Raw genomic sequence first — 22650 nt, 5'->3', positions numbered from 1 at the left:
CATGCTCTTAATAATTCACATCAATCAGAGGCCAAATCATTGTTTCCCCTCTATGACCTCTGAATGAGTGGAAACACACTGTAATGGTCTCTCCAAAACAACAGTGAAAAGAAAAACTCTAGGATATTTTGTGTGTCTCCCTCTCTCTTTTCACCCACATGGAAAATAGTATATTCAGCTCCTCAAAAGTAACGCTCTAGTTGCAGTGTAGAAAGAGAGAATGTTTTGGGCCGTTGTACTGAAAAACACAGACACACAGGCAGACAGGCTGGGTCCAACGGCAGCTCTTAAAGGGACAGTGTTTATCTGTCCGGCTGAACTCTGTGACTTGGGCTCCAGGGTCTGCTAGAACCATCTAGAACAGAGGCCGCAGCTGACGCTTGGGTTTGGTTTTGGGGCCAGGCCTGGCAGAACCAGACCAAGTGCACACGCGCACACACACACGTACACACACACAAACACACATCTGTACAACTGCGCTGTCAAAGCTTCCAGGAAAAATGAGCAAACTCTTTTCATACAGTAGATGTGAGTGAGTGGCCAAATATAAGGAGCGCACAGCTACCTGCCTGAACAGACAAGCAGAGACAAAAGATGCAGCAACAGTGTGTAGAAATTAATAGCGCAGTGTACACGATTAAAGTATATGTAAAAACATGTTTATCATGAGGTGCATTTTATCTATCTTATCTATTTACATATCTATCTGTTCACCTGACAGATCCCATGTAATAATCATGAGACAGTTTAGAATATTAAAATATTTTTAGTGGTTTGTGTACATACTAATCACCTTACATTCTGAATATCCACACTAACAGTACACATTCGAAAATTTGCATAATACTACAGAAAGACACCAAAGGGAGACAGGATTTTACTATCCAACAGTTTATTTGCATCACAGAAAAACCATGATGGAAACCTTTGGGTCTTCTACTACTTTCTACTTTCTTCTACTGTGGAACATCCCTACTCTTTTTCAATCCTCACTGGTGTGTGTGTGTACTGGAACTTGCTACATAGTAAGGACCAAAAAAAGTAATTTTCAAACAGAGTGAGGACATTTTGGGAAAGTGAGGACATTTTGGCCGGTCCTCACTTTTTGAGACACCTTCAAATCACATTTTAAGGGTTAAGACTTGGTTTTAGGGTTAGGCTTAGAATTAGGTTTAGGTTAGGCACTCAGTTGTGATGGTTAAGGTTAGGGTAAGGGGCTAGGGAATGTATTATGTCACTGAGTGTCCTCATAAAGATAGAAGTACAAGTATGTGTATGTATGTGTGTGTGTGTGTGTGTGTGTGTGTGTGTGTGTGTGTGTGTGTGTGTGTGTGTTTGTGTGCGTGCGTGTACGCGTTTATATGATGTGTGCCCTGTGCCTGGCTATCTGGGCGTGTGTGTGTCTGGGTGTAGCTTCTGCCTGACTCAGCCACTGTGATGACGCTTGTTCTCGCTATAACCAAACCATAGCAGCAACGCACGCACACACACACACACACACACACCTGATGTTGCAACTGCAACAGAATCCCAATAGAAAAGAAAAGTCTTGTTTATCACATAATGTGCAGCACACATACATCTATGTGCAAGCACACACATAAACAAACACACACACACACACACACACACACACACACACACACACACACACACACACACACACACACACAGACATAAGGGATGCCATTCTGCCTTATGCCTCAGGGTGTATGACAGAGACTTAAAGCAATGTTCTTTTCTGTCTAAGCACCTGATAATCCCTGCAGGCTGGCAGAACGCAAGGGAAAGTCAATCTCTCTCACACTCGCACACACAAGATACATTTAGAGAAAGTCGTTTTGGGTCAAAATGTTTTTACCATTTCCGCTGAGTGTACTTAAGTCCTGTACATGTGCGTGTCTGTTATTTACTTAATAAATACATCATATACGCCTCTCTCTATCTGGACACAGTGGACATTTCCCTCCAGCCTGCTCCTGGAAAAAGTCACTCGATCATACGCTTCACTGGGAAAAAGCTAATGTAGTCAGAAATGTGTTCTGTGCACATGAACACTGAAATGCACATACGTACAAATATATACACACAAATACACTTATGCATACAAACCCTAACACCATCAATCGTCCTGCCCCCTGTGGACTTGAGTGATGCAGACAACTTGCTCTTTTACAACAAACTCAGGCAAATACACCTCTGTGCTTCTTTTTCCACTCACTCTTCATCTTTCTTCTTTCTCCACAAAGTCTTTACTATCTTTATCTAAAACAAACAAAAGTGCTCTCATACTGGTAAAGACTCCCATCATAGCTTAAATACACAATGCTTCTTGGTATGTGTCTTGGCATGTGATAATGTTTTTTTTTTTTGACTTGCCTAGCAGCTCCGGTCATTGCTGTTTTGTCAGATTTGCCTAGCTACAGACAGACAGACAGACAGACAACAGGAGTATTTCATCCGTCACATTTCTACTGGAAAATATTTTGTCCTCGTTGCCCAAACTGACGTATGTGTTTTGAAAGCTTGCAACCAGTAGTGGTTTCAAAATACGAACTTGGCCTTAAAAACAAATGCATGTCCTGCTTATTTAGCAACAGCTACCGACGCTAAATGATGAAGACAGTGATGTTCCTCTACTCTCCTTTACTACGAGTAAGAATGCTAAATAAGGTCATGCCCTTGCTTGTTCCACACGCAAACAAAGCTGTAAGCTAAATAGGGCCAGGTGAGGTCTAAACAGTGTTTTGAGGTTGGTTTTACATTCAAAGCACTTGGCTGTCACTTCTATCCGGGGCCATTTATACTAAGATAAGAGCTTCAGTGTGCTTAAGGACAAATGCTCCTGACCAACTGTGTGGCATGCGCAACCTTAAAAACTGTCAGTGCACAACATGCTCAAGACTATAACTGACTTTCAATACATCCACCAAATCCTCATTATAAATCTTCTTATTACTAATTAACTATTATTTGACACAAAAAAAAATCTCATGTGAACCGCTCAACCAGACTAAGTAAACAGGTCCCAGACAGACTGTAAAGTTGAACCCAGGTTACTACCGAATAATCCTGTCAATGGGAAAATAATTGGCTGCTGGGTGTATAAAGACCCAGTCACATTATTTCACTCCAGTGCACCCTTGCAGGTTGTTTCCAAAATAATCAACACTTGAGTATGATTAGAAAGGTTGCATAATGCTGAAAAAAAAAGTGTTTTTTGTAGGCAACACAAAATTCTGTATAAGTAAATGAAATACATGCATATAGTCTGCATACTTAAATGTTTAGGAAAGTTTTATACACTGCTGTGGAAAACCATGTCAGTTTGGTCTGGTTTTGATGCAGCTGTGTAATCACTAACAGAACACGATGAAGGCTACGAAAACACCAGGGACTCATTTACAGAAACTGAGATAAGAGGATTCATTTGCATATGAAATTACGTAGTCTTGTGACTATATGGAAAATTTGCATGTGGTGCAATTGAGTAACTTATCATACCAGTACTAACTGACATTAATGTTATCAACTTCTATTTATTCATATGGCATGCTGCTTATTTTGTGAGTCATACAACTAAAGTTTCAACTGAAGTGATTAACTACTAAGGACTTTGTTTTCAAGGTTTTACAAACATCATAATTAAAAACGTGGTTCAAAACTGTACTTGCAGCGATTTATTTGTGGTGCATATTAATTTTTTATTTTTCATTTTAAAATTTGAAATGAGTAAAATCTTAATTTTCTTGTTGAGCTGCATACTGATTCGCTCAGCCCCTCCTTGCCCCACTCACTCTCTCTCAACTGTCATAGTCAGACTAGCCATCAAAAAATCCATAACCTTTTCAGCGTGCCTATCTGTTTCTTTACCGGCCGTCTGTGCGCCTGGCATTTGGGGTGCGCATGAGAGCGTGTGCCAGTACTGAGCTCACTCACCAATAACAATATGTAATCAACCCTGGTTGTTATTTAGCTCTAAGAATTAATTTTAGAAAGCGCCGCCACCCCGAGTCAGTTACTACCACAAAAATAATCTAATTCTGTGGGAAACACTGACTTGATAAGAGCTTTTTTGACATTAATCCATCATAGATGAAAGAATAAAACATCCAAAAAAGTAAAAATTATCGTATTGATTGTCTGCAAGGTCACAAATTAATCATGTTTTCACCAGTTAAACAGCACTGCTTACGGTTGCCAAAGAGCAAACAGCAGGTGATGTTTTGCCCTTTTCGCTACTCATCTACAACGCCTCTTCAGAATCTGTTCTCAACAACATGGCTGCTTTTCGTAGACTTTCCATGGGGGAAAAATACCTCTCCTGCTTTCTGTTTGATCAGCTTCCAATACATCATCTCTTGTGTGGAAATGTTATTGAGTGTGTTCAGTGACCACAATCCACTTGCTCTGCTGAAGTCACAGTGGGATGATTTGTTGTTGGTGACAGTTACTTCTCTGATCATATAATGATGGGCCACCATCAATAACAGCAGTGTTGATGGTGGCATTAAGGATGTATGTGTGTGTGTGAGCCAGACGTACGTAGTGGAGTTTATAGTGGTGTATCCAGAAGGACACTCTGTAATACAGGCCCCTTCATGGATGACATATTCATCACAGCCCGACTCCCGATCCTGGTTCAACTTCTTAGTCTGCTTACACTGGTTGTGAAGTTCCTGGATTTGAAAACAAGAACAAAACATAAAACATGTGTGTTTACACAGGAGCATGAGTTTATTCTATATCTACATTTGTGCTAATATTATATGAGTTTGCCTTAAGAATTCCAGTTATTACAAACCTGGCAGAAGGAGAAGCTGACGCAGCGCCAGCCCCTGAAGACATAGTATCCAGGAGGACATTTGTCCACACAGGTGTTCCCATGCTGGAGGTTTCTGCAGGCCACACAGCTACTTGCATTACCTGGCTCAGAACAGCCGCCCAGGCACTGGTCATGACAGCACTGGCCCTGGAGGCTACATGCACCATGCTTACAGTTGTCCACGCACACTGAGGAGAAGGAGAAGAAGAGGAGAAGAGGGAAAGAGGTGGTTAGAGTAGTAAGTAATATAAAAACAAAACAAAAATTATAGACAGCATGGGGATGCATGTAGGCTGGGACATTTCTCTCCGTCTCTGTCACTCTGTCTCACAAAACATTATAACAAGAAGGGGTGGAGAGAGCTAAACCCTGTGGTCAGACTGGCCACCAAGTGGTAGTTTGCTCTGATCCGAGAGCAGCAAGGGAACCACATTTATGTTTGGAGTGTACGTACACACATGAACAAGGCTGAATGAACTATAAACAGGTGTTCTCAGCCTGGCCTTTTGGCTTCTTGCAACCCCTTTAATGTGTTACTGGTGTGGTTGTTCAAAGAGAAAATTAGTGAGGTGTACTGCTGTCAGTAGGAACATTTGACTCTCATGAAAAGGTCAAACCAATGTCAAAAATAACAAAGCACAGCAAAATAACATAAGTGATTTCCTTCCTTGGTGATGGATTTGGTGCTTATGTATTATACGGAAATATCACTGTTCACCTAAGAGGTTGGCTGAACACTTAATATGCACAAAAACACAGGATTAGACAAACACTAATTAGTCTTCAAGAACAAAATCACATAAGCTCCAACTATAATTTTCATGCAAACATGTAATTGAACATCCGGTGATTGCTCACTTCACATCCATGTAAGAGTGAGTGAACACAGTTTATGCTTGATAGCCAATAGTGGCAGTCTGCATCTCCACGCAAACAACTTAAATTATTAATAGGCTAAACATTATATGTCATTGGCTCACGCCAGATTTCATTTGACCTACTGGGAAACAGCATCTGGTCAAAGAGCCTGAGTGTCAGTTGTGATTGGATTAGTAGTCAAGTTTGACCTGTGCCCTCTAATGATCTAATAAACTAGCTGTTATTGCCTTGTCTGTGAGCCAGTGGAGACTCATTAGATCTCACCTTATACCAGGCACACACTGACTGGTGCAAACAGGATAGGCACTCACCGTAAGTCAGGGTTGGCCAGTATTTACCGTGGCTCTAAATTCATTTTTAGTCTGCTATTCCTATCATCCACTTTGGCAGGTAAAGAATCAGCAAGATATATACATACATATATATATATATATATATATATATATATATATATATATACATATATATATATATATATATATATATATATATATATATATATGAAGGATAGTATAGATTTACAATCCGTTGACATGCAAAAAAAAAACAACAACAAAACAAAAACAACAATCAGTGTTTCAAACATCTAAGGCTTTCTAATTTTTTTTGGAATCCACTAGAGAAAACTGCTAAATATTAAGACCTTTATCTGACTGCTGACTGAGTTTCCTGTTCATGACCCTGGGTGTTAATGGCCGTCCCTCACCATGTTTATCACGATACTGTCAGCTTTTATTTCATGTGCTAAGCAGATCTAGGTCAAATAACAAGCTACAAACATTTCTAAGATTTCTAAGATTCTGCACGTAAGAGTATTTTGATTTTGACTTTCATGATATCCAAGTTATTCCTATACTTACTACAAACAAAGCTAAAATTAGAAGGATGAGCCACAACCATGGCTCCATAACAGCTAGGAAGTTGGAAGAATCACTGTTTAGAGCAGGGCATCAAACTGTTAAATATGTGAAAAATGCAATGGAGGCACAGTATACCACCCTTTGTGGGATGCCATCTCTGTGAGGACATCACATGAGCTCTCACTGCCAAGGATACAGCTAGGACCCCCCCCCTCCTGCATGGGAGGGCTGCCCATTGTGCTGCCTGAGTAAAAGCAGAGAGGACAAATAGGGTTGTGGCAGGGGGAGAGGAGGGGTGGAATAATGAGGTTAAAAGAAAGAACAATGACAAAAGGGACAGGAGGTCAAAACCGCAGAGAGGGAGAATGACTAATGTAGAAAAAACATCATCTCTAACCTTCTGGGGCAGTTCATGCAGGGGTCTCTCCACTGCATTTTCTTTACTATGAACTAGTAAACACACAACTGCACACAGTCGTCTCTGACCCAAAGAGAAAAATGCATAGCTCTTTTCTAGCCCTCCCCCTCTCCTCTGTCTGCTGTGTGTGTACATGCTGTGACCACGGCATCACATAGCTGAGCAGGGAGGGCTGAGACAGCTCCCCGATCCAGCTCCAGCCTAGGATCCATGCCGGAGTGCTGCTCCAGCCCCAGATCCACCCTCAGCTTCAGCCAATGTGTTTGCTGGCTGGGGGAGGCAGCCATTCAATGGCCTCTTCCATGTTGGGAGGAGAGACGCCCAGGGTTAACCCTGGCCTTGCTGGGGCAGACAGGGGGCAGACGCAGCTAAGGAGCCAGCATGCCAGGGAAGAAGAATCTCCTGCTGCTGCTTGGGGTGAATTACAACCAGCTTAAGACAGGAGCAAGGCCAAAACAGAGATAGGTGGATCTAGTAAATCAGCTTTACATCAAATCCATTCAATACATGGTCATGAGAAACAGTTGTTTACATGCCCCTGTCATGATGATACAAATGTGGAATAAATCAGTTCACTACCTTGTTATTTTATTTTACTTTCCAGTTTTTTTTTTAATTTTTTGTTTCTTCCAAGGTATATTTATGCTTTTTGGCTCTCCTGTTAATATCTGTTCCCAGCACAGTGGATTCAGAAGGGAGTGCTACAGCAGAATAACACAACTACTGCAGCAGCATTACTCCCCATTCTGCTCACGCTAGTGCCGGGCTACACAAGCTAGCTGCTATGCCAAACATGCTCCAGTCAGCTCACTCATTCATTCATCCCCTCCTCCTCCTACTCTACTGTCCTCTTCTCTATCCCTCCTCTCCGCCACAGCCTCACCCTGCCCTGCACCACTATCTATCTCGCTATCTGCCTGCCTGCCTGCCTTTCTAGGCCACTCAGCCCCTCCCACTTTCATTCATACAACGCCTTGTTTTGTTTTCATGCTGGCTGGATGGGGGGATGGAGGGAAGGAGGCATGGATGGAGGGATGATTTCACTCATGCTTCAACAACAAGAGGAGGAGGAGGAGGAGGAGGCGCTAGCATCCTGGAGAGCGAATCTCTCATTAAACTAAACACACACACAGACACACACAGACACACACAGACACGAAAACCTCATGGTGTCATTCAATAATTTGCTTGCAGTTTCCCTCCACACGCACACTCACACTCACAGTTCCAGTAAGGGTTTTAAATGCAAAGCCTGATCAAAGGTGTGCTGTGTTTACCTTTCATTTGGCCGTGGCAGTAAAGAGCCCTGGCTGCTCAGTCCCCAGGGAAGGAACATGGGAGAAGCTGGGCAGCCAATAGCGTGCAGCCACACACGGTAACACTTCCTGCTCTTAACACATAAAACCTCCCCTTTAATTGGCAGTGTTGTCTACAGGCGAAGTGCTCGGAACAATAACAAACACGTTTTTACCCCAGAGGCATTTACTCAGGAGAACACATGCATGCACACACTCATCAACCTTCTTACACTCTCTCTCACTCACACACACACAAACACACACACACACACACACACACACACACAGCTGCTGGATTCACGTTTACTATATTTGGCCACAGTGGGAGTCCTAAGCTTCAAAAGCTTTGCTATAAACGTTTCGAGTGATCTGATGTAAGACATTCGCCCTGAGAGAGTAAAGGGGAGAGACGGGGGGAGGGGAAAGAGTGTAAACAACAACACACTGATTGCAGGGAGGGAGAGTGATACTGTCATCGGAAGCGTCAATATACATGCAAGCAACAGCGCACACACACGAATACAAACGCACACGCTAAGGCAAAGGTCTGTTTGTGTTCAGTGGGATGGCCAACAGGAGAGTAACACAGGAGGGAGAGTAGAGGGGAGATAAGGTGAGCTGAAGCAACAGCAAGGGAGGAAGCTGGGAGGAAAACAGAGGAGCAGAACAGAGGTAAAAGGTGATATGGGGGTGAAAAGAAGATGGTAAAATCAAAAGGCTGAGGAGAACTACCCAGAAGATAGACAGCAGTTTGAGCTCTTTATTCACATGTAAAATCATGGACATTCAGCATGGATTATTCTTAAAATCCCCTTTTCAAATGAATGTATATACATCATAAAAAATATTGTGGATTACCGGTGTCGCCTCTGACTGAGTCATTCACAGACGTATATCATTAAGCAATCCTGTATTCTCTTTGTTAATTGGAGTTGAAACCTTTGGCTTATATCTAACACACATGCGTTGTTTGCCCCGCATTAAACAAGAAGATTATTTACTTGTAGTATTTGGAGTCGACTATATTCCAAAAGGCACAACTCACACCATTAGCAGGAATACTTATTTGAAATTTAAGTTAAGAATGAGAAATATTACTTTCCTCTCATTTGTTTGGGTGAACAGTTGGGCAGAGTCTGATGATAGGAGGTGGCAGAGACATGTCTTTCAGTATTTTTCAGTGTGGGTCATCATGATTGATCCTCATCCATTGTTTTATATATATTATATATATATATTTTATGTATCCATGATTTCTTAAAATTCTTAACAAAATGTAAACCATCTAGCACTTCTTATTTAGGCAACTGTTATCCATGAAGATTAGCTTGATATACACATCATTTTCACTGCTGAGAGCCAGTGCAGAGCTGTGCAGAGTAAAGACAAAGACCTGTTGTTTTAATGCTAAGCTAATTCAGCTAACAGTTTTTCTCCTGCTATGCCACTGCACTTGCAGGATTATCTGCAATTTGTCCCTTGTACTATCTGTTCAATTCATCTTACCCATTCACTGAGAAATCATGGACTGAATTTATTTGGTGTGTTAATATTTTATTTTACTATCTATTTTATATAAATATTTGATATCATATTTTTTCCTTCCTTTTAAATGTAGGTGAACATTAAACTGCACTTTTACTGCAAAGTGGGTTTACAGCTAAATATTTTTAATTGATTTCATATACAATTCTGAATATGTGCATATTTTCCAACCTGTATTACAGGATGAAAAGAGAAGTACACAGTCATGCCCTTTCCTCTGCAACAGCCACTCCCTCTCAGGGTTATTGACACACAGATAAAGAGCAGCCATTATGCAAGCAACTTTCCAAACACAGGAACCTGAGAGGCGTCTACGAGTTTACTCGTGTGTACTTGCAACTATCACTCTTTGCCTGCCGTTACAAAACTGTGTGAGGCCATCACAACTAGTAAGTATAGATAATAGTAAGGTGTCAACAGTCAGAAGTATCACCACACACCTTCCTTTCCATCACCACTATTTATATAATTCTGTGGAGCTGTCACCAAGACAATGACGACAATGACACTCTGTGGTGTCTCTTTACAGAGTGTATGACTCACACATTGTAGCCTGAATCCAAAGTGGTAAATGTTGGACAAGACATTTATGCATATCCACAAGGTCTAATGCAGACCAGCCAGGTGCAGGGACCCATCTCTGAACAACACACACACACACACACTCATCACTCAGTAATGAGATTGGGGGGGTAACCATGCCAAGATGTTCACTGCTGTTTCGTGGTTGGATGGATGTGAAGCACCACACAGGACTGAGAGGCAAACAAAACATTTTAAGTTTATTTGTACACATTTACAGGCACCTCAATCTAATAATCAAGTACAAAACTGACAGCATACTGAACCATAGATTTGAAAGGAACCTCCAGTATGAAGTCTTATAAAAGTTAGTGACAGAAACGAAAGGAAAGGCAGAGCAACCTGACAAGAGAGTTTCCATTGTTTCAAAGTATCTGTGTGTGTGTGTGTGTGTGTGTGTGTGTGTGTGTGTGTGTGTGTGTGTGTGTGTGTGTGTGGGTGTGTGTGTGTGTGCCCTATTGGCTAAATGACCCAGACTATATTGGGTTACTGATGGTTGGAACAGGCTGAAAGAGAACAGGGCTTGTCTCTCTCTCACACACATACACACACAGTTCATGCAGTGGTCTCTATTCCTTTTTAGTGTCACACCAAACCTCCTCTACCCTCATATTGTGGTGAAAATGCCATGTTGGCAGACATATTCACAAAAAAATGTATAAAATGCATAAAGATTGTTATTCAATTAGATTTTTGGTGATCAGCAACTAGGGTTTGGCGATTAGATGAATATGTCGACTTTCGGTGATTGGTTGATTTCATCGCCGGTTGTTTTTTTAAGGGGAAATGTTGGGTTGGTGAAGGTGGACTGAGGGTGTGGCCGCTCTCAGTGACAGCGCAACACACTCTGCTGGATGGTGTACTTGCAAATGCTCTTGCAAATTGGTTGTGTTTAACTCTTGCAGGCACTATATGTTTACAAAGTTGGCAAATTGCTTCATTTAGGTCCTTTGGCTTGTTGGTTGTGTCCAGTTTAAAACTCTTCTAAACTATTCTTTTTTTCTCAACAAGTTTTTCCATGATTGGATTGGCTGAAAACAGCGCGTGGGGAGCGGGGACTCCCTCTCCTGTCCTGCCCCCATGCTAGTGCCTGCGCAGCATACACACGTGCAAATATATCAGCAATCGCCTGTTTTTGGACTGAAGGTAGCCAGATGGAAAACTTCAGAAAAAAATCTCTAAAAAGAAAAAAAAACTCTACCACCAACGCACTTTGTTGATTATTGTTTTGCTTACAAGTTTTCTGTGTCACCACTTATATTATAATTCATCAAGATAATCGCAGAGCACAGAGTAGATCTTTTTTCTCTCCGTCACACATATGCTTACAATCACACCCCTTCCATATCTCTGCATACCTGCCACAACATGTCTACTTGTTCACTTACATAAACAGTAGCACTCTATCAACCTCCCCATATTAAAGACAGAGGGCTTGTTCATGTTGGCAAGAAGGCTCTAATATGTTCGTCTTTGCTGCCAGCAGTCAATAAAAGGATTTCAGGCCAATGTCACAACAACCTACACCAGTTATCACGCTGTTATGAGCAAAATCAGGTAATAAACCTGTGGTGTCCTGGTATATCCATGGTGAAATAAGCATAGTTTTTATCAACAGCGTCTTGCTTCACACTCTTATTTAACAGCTTCCAAGTGTAATTGCATTATGCTGCTGCTATTGGCCACTGAAAAGCTCAATCTGAGCAATTAAGTGCTTTCTTACTTGCTTTCTGCTCAAGAACAATTTATCAGCAGTTGCTGAAGGAACAGAGACCTTTGTCATCCACTCAGAGAGGCCGAATTTTCCAAACTGTTGCATGATTCGAACCAGCAACATTCAGATCACGGTACTCATCTCTGATCTCGCCCTGCTGTCGCCCTGTCCAGTCAATCTTCTTTTATGTGTAAGGTTAGCTCTTTATCAACAGCTGCTCTAGCAATAAATACAAAGTAAGTCTCAATTTAGGGTCAACAGGCAAGCACCAACTGATAGACGTATATGAACACACACTGGCATGAAGACAACAAAATGAAAGGGTGAATGTGGCTTAATGAGCATGGTTTTGCTCCCTGCTTTGTCTGTCTGTTCATTGATTTCCTTGTCTGTGTCTTCCTGTGTGCTGGCCAGCCCTGCTGGCCCATCTTGTTACCATGGAGATGAGTCCAGACATAGACTGTCTGCAGTAATTAGCTGCATGCACCCAACAGGCATTTTCTTAGATTCCCCTCTAGTCATCATTTGTGTCTTGTCTTTTTATCGTAAAGCCACGTTCTTCTCATCTCTCGATCCCTTTAAGATCTGCACTCTTCCCACCTCTCCCTGACTAATTCCCCTCTGTTGTCTCCTCCTCTTGTCCCTCCTCTGCCTGTTTCCCTTCTTCCTCTGTCCCACCCAGCCTGAGTCTCTAGCCCCAGGTGACAAATCTGCTCCTCCAGAAAGCCACAGCCACTAGATCTCATTACAGACATTCAGGATGGAGCTACAATCAATACGTCCTACTGATGGCCCTCCTTGCCACTCCCTTATTCTTCTGTGCTCAAACAGATCCACGGTTAGTACCCTCCCAACTCATCCATCTTCATCCCTCCTTCCTAACCCCTCTTCTCCACTGCCACTTTTTTGCCTTCTTGCCCCCCATGCTCCTTCTCTTCCCTCCTCCATGCCACATCTTTAATTTTGTCACACTGCCACCAGCCGCAGCATTTGCTGCTGGCATCACTTCTTCTGACATCCAGATGCAAACATAGAATACACGCGCAGAAACAAAGCTACGCTAGGAACACAAACACACGCTTATGCAGACACTGCTGCAGTCAACACAAATTCTCTATCTCTCCTGCCCGCCCTCCCTCCTTCTCTCACACACACACACACACACACACACACACACACAAAGCCAAGGGTAGACAAAAACAGTTATAATTAACGTAAGTGAGATCAACAAACACACACACACAGACGTGCACGCGCACACAGGGAGAGGTCCAGCAGGTTTTGCTGACTGAACAGTTTGGTGACAGTGGGAAGGTGATAAAGAGAGGCAGCAAGTGAACATCCATCTACAGAGTGAGACACCTGCATCACCGGTCTCATGATTTTCCTTCACATCACAACCACCGAGTATCACTCATATATATACACACACACACACACCACAGCAGAAGAAGCACAACCCAGTACCATGTCTGGGCTGATATCAGGTCAGTGATTCATTGAGACTGTGCCATGCCTTAAGAGACATGCATCAAACAATGTGGACCAGATTGGGAGAAAATTGGTGACAGCCGGTCCAGTGTCATTCCAGGTTGACTCAAATCATGTTTGATGCCATCTCTGCTCCTGCTGGATGGTCACTTACAATCTCACTCCCATGCATTTTGACCAAAAGCCACCTTCTCTGTCCCTCATAATCAATCAAACTGAAGCCAATAAACATGCTGGACGATGCCCATCAACCTTACTCTTCAAGACAATCATCTCTGAATATTTTTCCTACTCAAGCATGGAGTCGGCCAAAGAGAAAAGCTCTGACTCAAAACCCGACTGCAGTTCCAACATCTATCATGGCACATTGGAAATGAAATGCCTGAATAAATTAAATGACACTTAACACTATTTTCAATGTCTCCAGCATTCCAGCTCTATACACATAAAATACACAAGCTGCCACAAAGAACTGCAGACAGTGATCTGACATCTTTAACTGGGCACTCCTAAGTGCAGTTTTATGGATTGTAGTTGTGCTTAGATAAATACCCTGTTTCATCTGGGTAATTTAATCAGCGGCACTGAGTGGCAGTCCAGTCATGACTAAGGTGTTTTTAAGCCTTCCCTTTCTGCCTCAATGGCCCATTATCTCCTCATATTAGCCACAGAAACAGAGAGGGAGAGAAAGGCAAAGAGAGAACTCAAATTGCTCTCGCTCTCCGTGTCCTCAGTTGACACAGAGAAAATGTTTATCAAAAGGGCTGATTGTCACAGATTCCATCTCTTTCTCTTTCCGTCTTCACTTTCTCCATCCTTTCTCTCTTTCCTCTCCTCCCACCACCACCTCTGCCTCTCTCCCTCCTCCCCGCTCTGCTTATGTTTCCGGAGCTTTGAGTTCAGCTCAACCTTACGACTGGACAAAGAATTTGTTGAAGATGCCTCGCAGCTTTTAACAAGCTATGTTGGAGTAAACCTAAGACGACTAGTACCAGGCATCCAGGGAATTAGAACTTGAATGAGAAGTCAATTAATCACTTCACTCACAGAAACTTAAGTCGCAACAAAATATGGACCACAGTGCTTTACTGTACTTAACTTTAAACTGAATATTTTGGGGTTTGGCAAACCTGTCAAATTCATCTTGGGTCTGGTAACCTGTGATGGCAATTTTTCATTATTTGCTGTCATTTTATAGACTAAACATTGAATTCTTCTGTCCATTAAGTAATCAGCGGATAAGTCCATAATAAAAATAATTCTGAGTTGCAGCCCCACTTGTATATCTTTTTTTTTCAAAGACTACAGGAAAGGTCAGCCCGAGTTTTTGGAATCTTTACTGGGTCACATTTGTGTATAAACAAAATGGGTGCACAGATAAAAAAGAGGCTAACAATGCAGACGCACAGGGGCAGATAAGGATGTAGCAACAAGCATACGGGTGAATGTGGAGACAAACATGCACGCAGAGACAGAAGACTTCAATCTAGTTCAGGTAAACACAAACAGTCTCAGAAACCAAAAGCAGAAAAAAACAAGGAGATTACCCCACACAAACAACGGCACAGACACAAGTAAACTTAACCCTCTTCCTCCTCAACAGTCAGTCATGCAAAACACACACACGCATACACATTGACACACACAAGCTCCCTGCTCCTGTGTTTCTGCAGGCTGGCCAGCTGCACTGAGCAGTAGGCACAGTGTGGGGGCCAGAGCGGGATGGCTGCAGTGCAGATGCTAGCTGCCCTATTTCATATTCACAGCATAGCACTAAGCGGAGCTACGGTACACAGACAGGCACACACAAATACACATATGCGCACACATATGCATTCAAGCACACAGAGCGGCGCAACTGATGGCAAGAGAACAACACAAAACCTAACAGCACAGATGTCAATTGTGAAGTTTGGGAACAGATGATGACGCTCCCAAATGTTGGAATATTATTTGGAGGACTCAAAAAGCACACATTGACTTTAGACAAAGAAAAAAACCACAGGTGCCAAAAAAAATTTAATCAAATCACAGAAATATCCAATTTGAAGCCCCCCATGTTAGTTTTATTCTGAGTCGCTCAGTTAAGAACATCAAGCTTTTTAAAATGTGGCCAGTTGTCATTTTAAGTGCCCTCAAGGCTCTTTGTATCAGACAAATACAAGCACTCCCATCCCGCCCGTCTCCTCTCGCCATTCATATCCCACAATGCCTCAGGAAGGCTATTTATTCTGGGAGGAAGGAGGGAAACTCTCCATCATAACTACAAGAAACAGGCTTGTCACAAGGGGTCACATACACACGTACCCTCATCTTATGTCCAAAACACACCAAAAACACAGTACACAGGTCACATGTCTCGGACACGTGAGGTTCCAGCATCGTTCCTTTGTTCTGAGACAAGTGGCCCTCCCTTCCTGTCCCTCGACCTCTGACCTCATGACTGGAGAACAACATTACAGTTCCCAGCCTTGAATTGAATTGTAATGATAAGTAATTATTATCTGCTTGAATTACTTACATATATGGATATTTCCGCTTCTGGAGAGCGCAAGTAGCGTTAGTGATAAACTGACATCTTCTGACTGTGACTGTCTCACCTTTCTGACTTTCATTTTTTCCTTAGAATTTGCCTGTTACATGGGTAAATGTCAGGTACACAATGTTAAAAACTCTTCAGTGATGGACAGAAATAGGTCATTGTCTAATACCTTGGTATGGGTTTAAAGGGCCCTTGGTCATGAAATGTGCTTGGGTTATAAATCCTAAAACATGGTGTCATAATATCTTCTCCCATAAAGACAGAAGTCATGGGACTGTGGTTATCATCATCCCTCACAACCTCACTTCAAGTTGCTGAAGCCTCAGTTTGACCTCACTGAGAGCCATCTTTCCATCGGCAGAGTGAGTGGCCAAGAAAAACAGCTGAGAAGACTGGCCAGGGGTCTCCTGAGCTGGTGCGCAGGGACTGATTATGGAGAGTGTTAGTCATAAGCAAAACAGTGTAAACTCAGATTCAGGCTCAAATGCATCGAAGGAATTTGGGGAAAATTGTGAGATCTCTTGCTTCTGTTTGCTCTACTTTTTGGTCCATCTATCCATCTACTGTCATCCCCTGTTTGTTTTTGTCCTGAACAGTAGTTGATGTTGGGAAAACCAAAGACTGAAAAACAACACTGGGTTCTGCTGGCTGTAAGGAGACCAGGTCTTCACTGAAAAACAAATGTGATGGAAATGTATCTTGTAACTTAAATCAGCCTTACAAAATTAGAGATTGAGTTTTATTAGAAAATGCAGAAAGAAAATGCAGTTAACATACATAACTTGTGCAATTACATATCTGGGCTTTATAAATCACAATCCATTTTTATGTTTAATTGTAAAGTACGTACTCCATAATGAGAGTGTACCTAAGGTTCTAGAGCAAAGTAATATACTATAACTTCTAAAATGAGCTATTAAGGCCATGTTGTATTATGGATAGCTCAGGAGCTGCAGCAGCCAGATGTGGATGTTTCCATGTTAAGTCCATTTTAGATCAAATTCTAATAATCCAGACCCTTTCAACAGGTTCAATCATCCTTACACCTTCCCTTAACAGTTGACAGAATTTCTGGCAACAAAACGCTTGATCAGGTCGTCAAAGTCCTTGGGAAGTCCACAAACCCCACATGAAACATCACTATGCAGAAACAGTTTTCATAGTATACAGTTTATATTGTGATCTCTGCTCTTTTCTTTTTTCTTTTTTTTTGACAAGACCGATATGTCTGCTGACTGACATGTCTGATGATGGCTCACTGTCTGCCTGCCAGTCCACCCCTCAAACATGCCCCTATTGTAATGCTTATGCAGCGCGCGCTGCTCTAAAACCTCTCCTAATTAAAATCTTAGTTCCAATAACTGCCAGACTAAAGAGATTTGCCATAAGCACAGACTATTAACTGCCCAGCACAGAATGAAGCGAGATTACGTGTGTGTGTGTGTGTGTGTGTGTGTGTGTGTGTGTGTGTGTGTGTGTGTGTGTGTGTGTGTGTGTGTGTTGCCAGTGACAAGCATTTTATATAAGAGGGACAGACACAGACTACTGCAAGTCACAAAACATACAGACAGACACAAACGTTACACCCTTGATGTAACAGTATCTATAGTGACCTGGAAAGGCAAAACAGATGCTGCCACCACTCTGGTCACATACTGTGCCCTGAAATGCCTACGGTGAGGATGGGAGGGAGGAACAGAGGGTAATGCCGATGCAGCATGTGAAAACAGAGTGCGATACGCAACCGAATGCAGTGATACAGATGCCCAGGAGAAGTGAGCGGTCGATGGAAGGAGGGGGGGCCAGACTGAAGGGTGAAGCTCATGGGGTGGGGAGGAGGGAAGGAGCTGAGAGGGAGAACTGGAGAAAAGCCTCGGTGAGATGGACAAGTCTGAGGACAACACATAAAGGACAGAGAAGCTGCGGAGGGTGCAGGCACGTGGCCCTACCAGGGAAACAATTAGCAAAATAACACACAGCATGGATTCAACAATCCAGGGTAAAGAGCTCCCTGTTTTTGTCCTCTTATCCCTCACTCACTGACTCTGATCATTTCGCTTTGACAAACACCCCTCCCCCAGGCTTGTTTTTCTCTCCTGGTACTGGAATTCGTGGGGCGTCTCCTCAAAAACAAGATTAAACAGTGGACACATAATTTACCTTAGGAGGGCCAATAGAGATGGGAGTTAAATTTCAGTTACAACTCACATTAAAAAAATGTTTATATCTCCGAAAAATAATATTGCTTAATTGTATATTTAAGTCTTTTTTCCCGGTTTGACTCTCTCTTCAGCACATGAACGCACCAAACAGTCAAACAATTTCAGTTCATCTATGCTCTCACCTGTATTGCGTACATTACATACAAAAATAACCAAGCTTTGACACAAACAAAACCAAACACGATCATTCCTCCTTTCATGATGAAAGCTGTATATCAGCATTTGACACCCAACACTAATCTATACACAACACCTCATGAATTGAAGAGACTGAGTATAGGAATTTAAAAAGGATATGGCAGTAATTTAGTAGGTTTAACTCGACATTAGTGCCAACCTCAGTTTCTCACTTCTCTGTCTTTCACTGCATATTTCTGTCTTCGAAGCTGCCAAGTGTGAGATTGTGAGTAAGAAGGAGGAGCTGTTCTTTCACTGTAAACCCCCGAGGAGAAAAGAGAGAGATCTTCTGCACATGCACAACATTTCATTTTATTTTATCTTGGATTTTTTTGCAACTAAAGCTGTTTACAAACTCTGTCCTGGGGAAGTTGAGCACTGCGGTGATGGAACCAACATACATCTGTATCTGGCTCGGCATCCCCTAAAGTTAAGTGAAAGGTTTTCCCTGCCATAGAGAGGCTGAGGTGCTGGGCCTATGTGTTTTTGTAGGGCACCCTGCGCCAAATGAACGTAAAAAGACATTTAGGCAATTTATCAGTATGAATGAAAAAAAAGAACAGTTAGAATTACGGTTACAGTTCTATATGCTGCCAAAAGAAGGAAACTTAAAACTGAGTAAACTGGTGGTGACTACTCAGGATGGGATTGTGGCTTGTAATTTCTGATTTAATTTGTGTGTGTGTGTGTGTGTGTGTGTGTGTGTGTGTGTGTGTGTGTGTGTGTGTGTGTGTGTGTGTGTGTGTGTGTGTACGCAAGGGTGAGAGAGAGTCTAGGGTTCACACCTTAGTGCTAATCACAGTCCTTTTGGTGTTATTTTTCCTATATATGTAACAATGAAATACCAATGTAGAGACAGAGTCGCATTATTACAAATGGAGATTTGGCTGTTTACTCCAATTTTGCCTCATGTCCATTTGAGATGACCATTCGACCCGTGGTCTGGTTGTATATCTCTCTGATGTGCTAAAAGCTGGTCTCTTTGTGTGAGATGGGTCCTTTGTCTCTTTTGTCTCGCTGTTTGATGGTGGGAAGAGTAAGGAAAGTGACAATTTTGGATCCATAACTCCACATGTCCTTAATATGAACTTCTTTAATGGCTTGTGACTGATGCCAGGCCAGGTATGTCCACTACAACAGCAAAAACAAAAAACGATATTGCTGGAGGTTCCACCAGCCAGCAACAAGTTTGAAGGTGCTTGTCTTGGTGTTTGATTCATACTTAGACCCATTCTCTCTGGCAGCGGGCACTACAGTGGATAAGACACCGTTTTATTCTGAAAACAATCATGAGCTGTTATGGCTGCAGCTTGGGCAAAATGTGGACATTTGAGGCAGAAAGTAGAGAGGAGCTGAAACCTCAGCCAGCCTCAGATACAAGCCAGGCTCAGGCACGTGTCCTATAGGGGCCTGACTGAAAAGCAAAGCTCGGCTGAAGGATTTACACAGTGGGGTGACTGCTGGAGAAAAAGGAACCAACCACAAAAGACTACACTACATTTGTATCGTATGGCCATTTGTGTGTATGTGTGTGTATGCATGTATGCATGTATGCACATACATAATACATGTACACCAGGGTATAGGACCAAAGAATAAGGAACACAACACATACATTAAGAAGGGGAAAAAGGTGTCAGGGGACTGAAGAGGCCCAGCTTATCCTTGGGGGCGCAGGTGTTGTCAACAGAGGCCAGCAGCCTGGGGGAGTTGGTGGGTGGCACACAAAGAGAAAAGCCTTTCACTGAAACAAAGCCGCCAGAGGTAAACAGGGACAAAGAAAAACTGACACTACCTGTGCCTCGTGGCAAGCTTTACCTCTGCTGCTGCTAATAAAACGTAGATAAATAACAAAGACGGTAAATAAAATGTTCCTAAAATACAATTTAAATATGTTGCTTTTCTGTCTCCAACAAACACTACTTGTCTTGCTGATGACTGAGACTTAATTTCCAAGTGCCCTGAGATAAACTGTGATGCCGACCAAAGCTACATAAAACAAGACTGGGTCAAACCTCGTATATGGCTGGGCTGCATATGGTCAACATGTGGAATTGAGGACGGAGTTGAAAACTGCTGTGGAAACACTGTAAACATTGCAGCCGGTTTCAGCCCTTTATCTCTTTGCTTCTCCCCTTCTCTCTGTGAGTGCAGCTCAGCTGGCTACTGTACAACCGTTATTCCTAGAAATACTGCTGTTGAAATGGTGTGTGTGTGTGTGTGTGTGTGTGTGTGTGTGTGTGTGTGTGTGTGTGTGTGTGTGTGTGTGTGAGGGAGAAAAAAAAAACAAACATTCACATGTGATGAGAAGGGACCAGATTGTGGAGCAGTGGCATTAACACACTTGCATAGCCACACAATAACAGGTGAGGTTCCTATATGTCTCACATGTGCTTAATGATGAGATTAATGAGAAAACCTGATGAAGGTTGATCCTTGCACTGTTCTCACTTGCGGAAATCACTAAATAACAAAGAAGCAAGAACAAAGTGTTCAATTGTTTTGTTTTTTTTTTACTGTGCACCAAACCAAAGTTTCTGTGGTCAGCTTCTAAATCTGATACTTGCTTTGACACCACAACACCACTGTATAACAGACGTGATCCTCTGCCGCAGAACGTTGGATGGTCAGAGGTAAACAGCCGTTTGTGTGCGTGTGTGTGTGTCTTTGTAATAAGATTTTAAAAAGTAGAATGACGACTAAATTAAATCAGCACAGATTGGAGAGTCGGTGTGGTCAGGGGGAGGGCGGTTAGCAGGACACAGTAAACAGGTACTGGTGATTGATGCCATCAGCAGCTATGGTCAGCTCCTGCGTTCGCTGCAGGACCTGTTGACAGTGGTGTGTATAGATCAAATATTATGATTCAAAAAGAGGGAAATCAAACCACTACTTTGTTTTAATTCTGTATCTTGTACATTAAGTCAGTTCTTTTCACTCTGTTTGGCCTTGAATAAAGGAGGTCATTGCTATTCACTGAGACTACTTAAATCAATCACCTTTAATGGAGCTAGGGATGTAAATTTTAAGCAGTGTCATTAACTAATCGGCAGCCACGTTAATGATCAATAATCAGCATAAGTCTAACCACTGAAGAAAATAACACATAGGAAATTGGTGACCTTGGGATACTTAGATAATGTATCAACTTTACCCATAGTTAATATACTGTTTATTGATCAAACTCTTACTCATGACCATCTGTACCTGATTAACTTTGGTTTATGAAGTCAGCTATAAAAGTTAGAATTAGCAAATAAAAATAATCAAAACGAACAGAAGATAAAATATCAAATTTAAGCAAATCTATGTTAAATATATATATAAAAGACCACAGCTTTAATAGAACCACTGCCAGCAATCACAGTACAAGATCTAACAAACTTGGCCAATAAGCAACTGGGGGGCAATACGGTCATCCAATCAGCTACCACAGGCACGGAGTGCCATGCACCACCAAAGCCATTTTTCTGCAGTCGCAGAAAGTGCTATTGGCACATTCATCTCTGTCAGTCGTACACATGAGACGAAGGGACTGGAGCATCTGTCTCAATCTACACATGAACGCACTGTCCACAATATGGACTTATGGAGCTCCAGACAGTTCCTCCTACAGACATACGTCCCCTCACAGAGGACGGGGAGCTGAGTTTGTCATGCAAACTGTTGTCTGTATCCCTTTCTCCATCACTGCTATCCACTCCTCAGAGGGGGTAACACATACAAGAGGCAACCAAACATACACGCACACAGCCGAGCACTGACTTTGAAAAGCATTAAGAAAACAATTAAGGACAGGCTGAGTTGTTCAGAAGATTACTGCTGGATATTTCTGCTTTGATTCAAAAATCCACTCCCACACTCAATTATTGATCCATTCATTCAAACACCAGTCCACTGATTCAGTAATATATTAAACTCTATGATCATTTTCTCTGCCTGAAAATAGCCCCGATAGCCTCCAAAATTACTGTGAAGTTGAATCAACACCTCAATGACATGGTCTCAACAAAAATTCAAAGTAATAAGCTTCACAAAGGATTTGTTTTGGATGCATTGGAATTTGCTTGGTGAGCATGATAAACTAGAGACCAATA

The 22650-nt window shown here is 42.2% G+C and overlaps 1 protein-coding gene across 1 annotated transcript in view; it reads right to left on the bottom strand.

Annotated features, from left to right (window-relative positions):
• The window catches only part of insrb (insulin receptor b), an 82936-nt gene that overhangs the window by 21748 nt on the left and 38538 nt on the right, over window positions 1–22650 (bottom strand). Inside the window, exons 3-4 of the mRNA XM_071487862.1 lie at window positions 4805–5013; window positions 4546–4679 (exon numbers count right to left, since the gene is read on the bottom strand). Of these exons, the coding sequence (XP_071343963.1) occupies window positions 4546–4679; window positions 4805–5013 (343 nt within the window). The remainder of the gene's footprint in view (window positions 1–4545; window positions 4680–4804; window positions 5014–22650) is intronic.

This window comes from Trachinotus anak, unplaced genomic scaffold, assembly GCF_046630095.1.
Source record: "Trachinotus anak isolate AG129_WGS33_773 ecotype Australia unplaced genomic scaffold, CSIRO_AGI_Tana_v1 ptg000010l, whole genome shotgun sequence".
Taxonomy (NCBI): Eukaryota; Metazoa; Chordata; class Actinopteri; order Carangiformes; family Carangidae; genus Trachinotus; species Trachinotus anak.
This window is presented reverse-complemented; position numbering and strand designations above follow the sequence as displayed.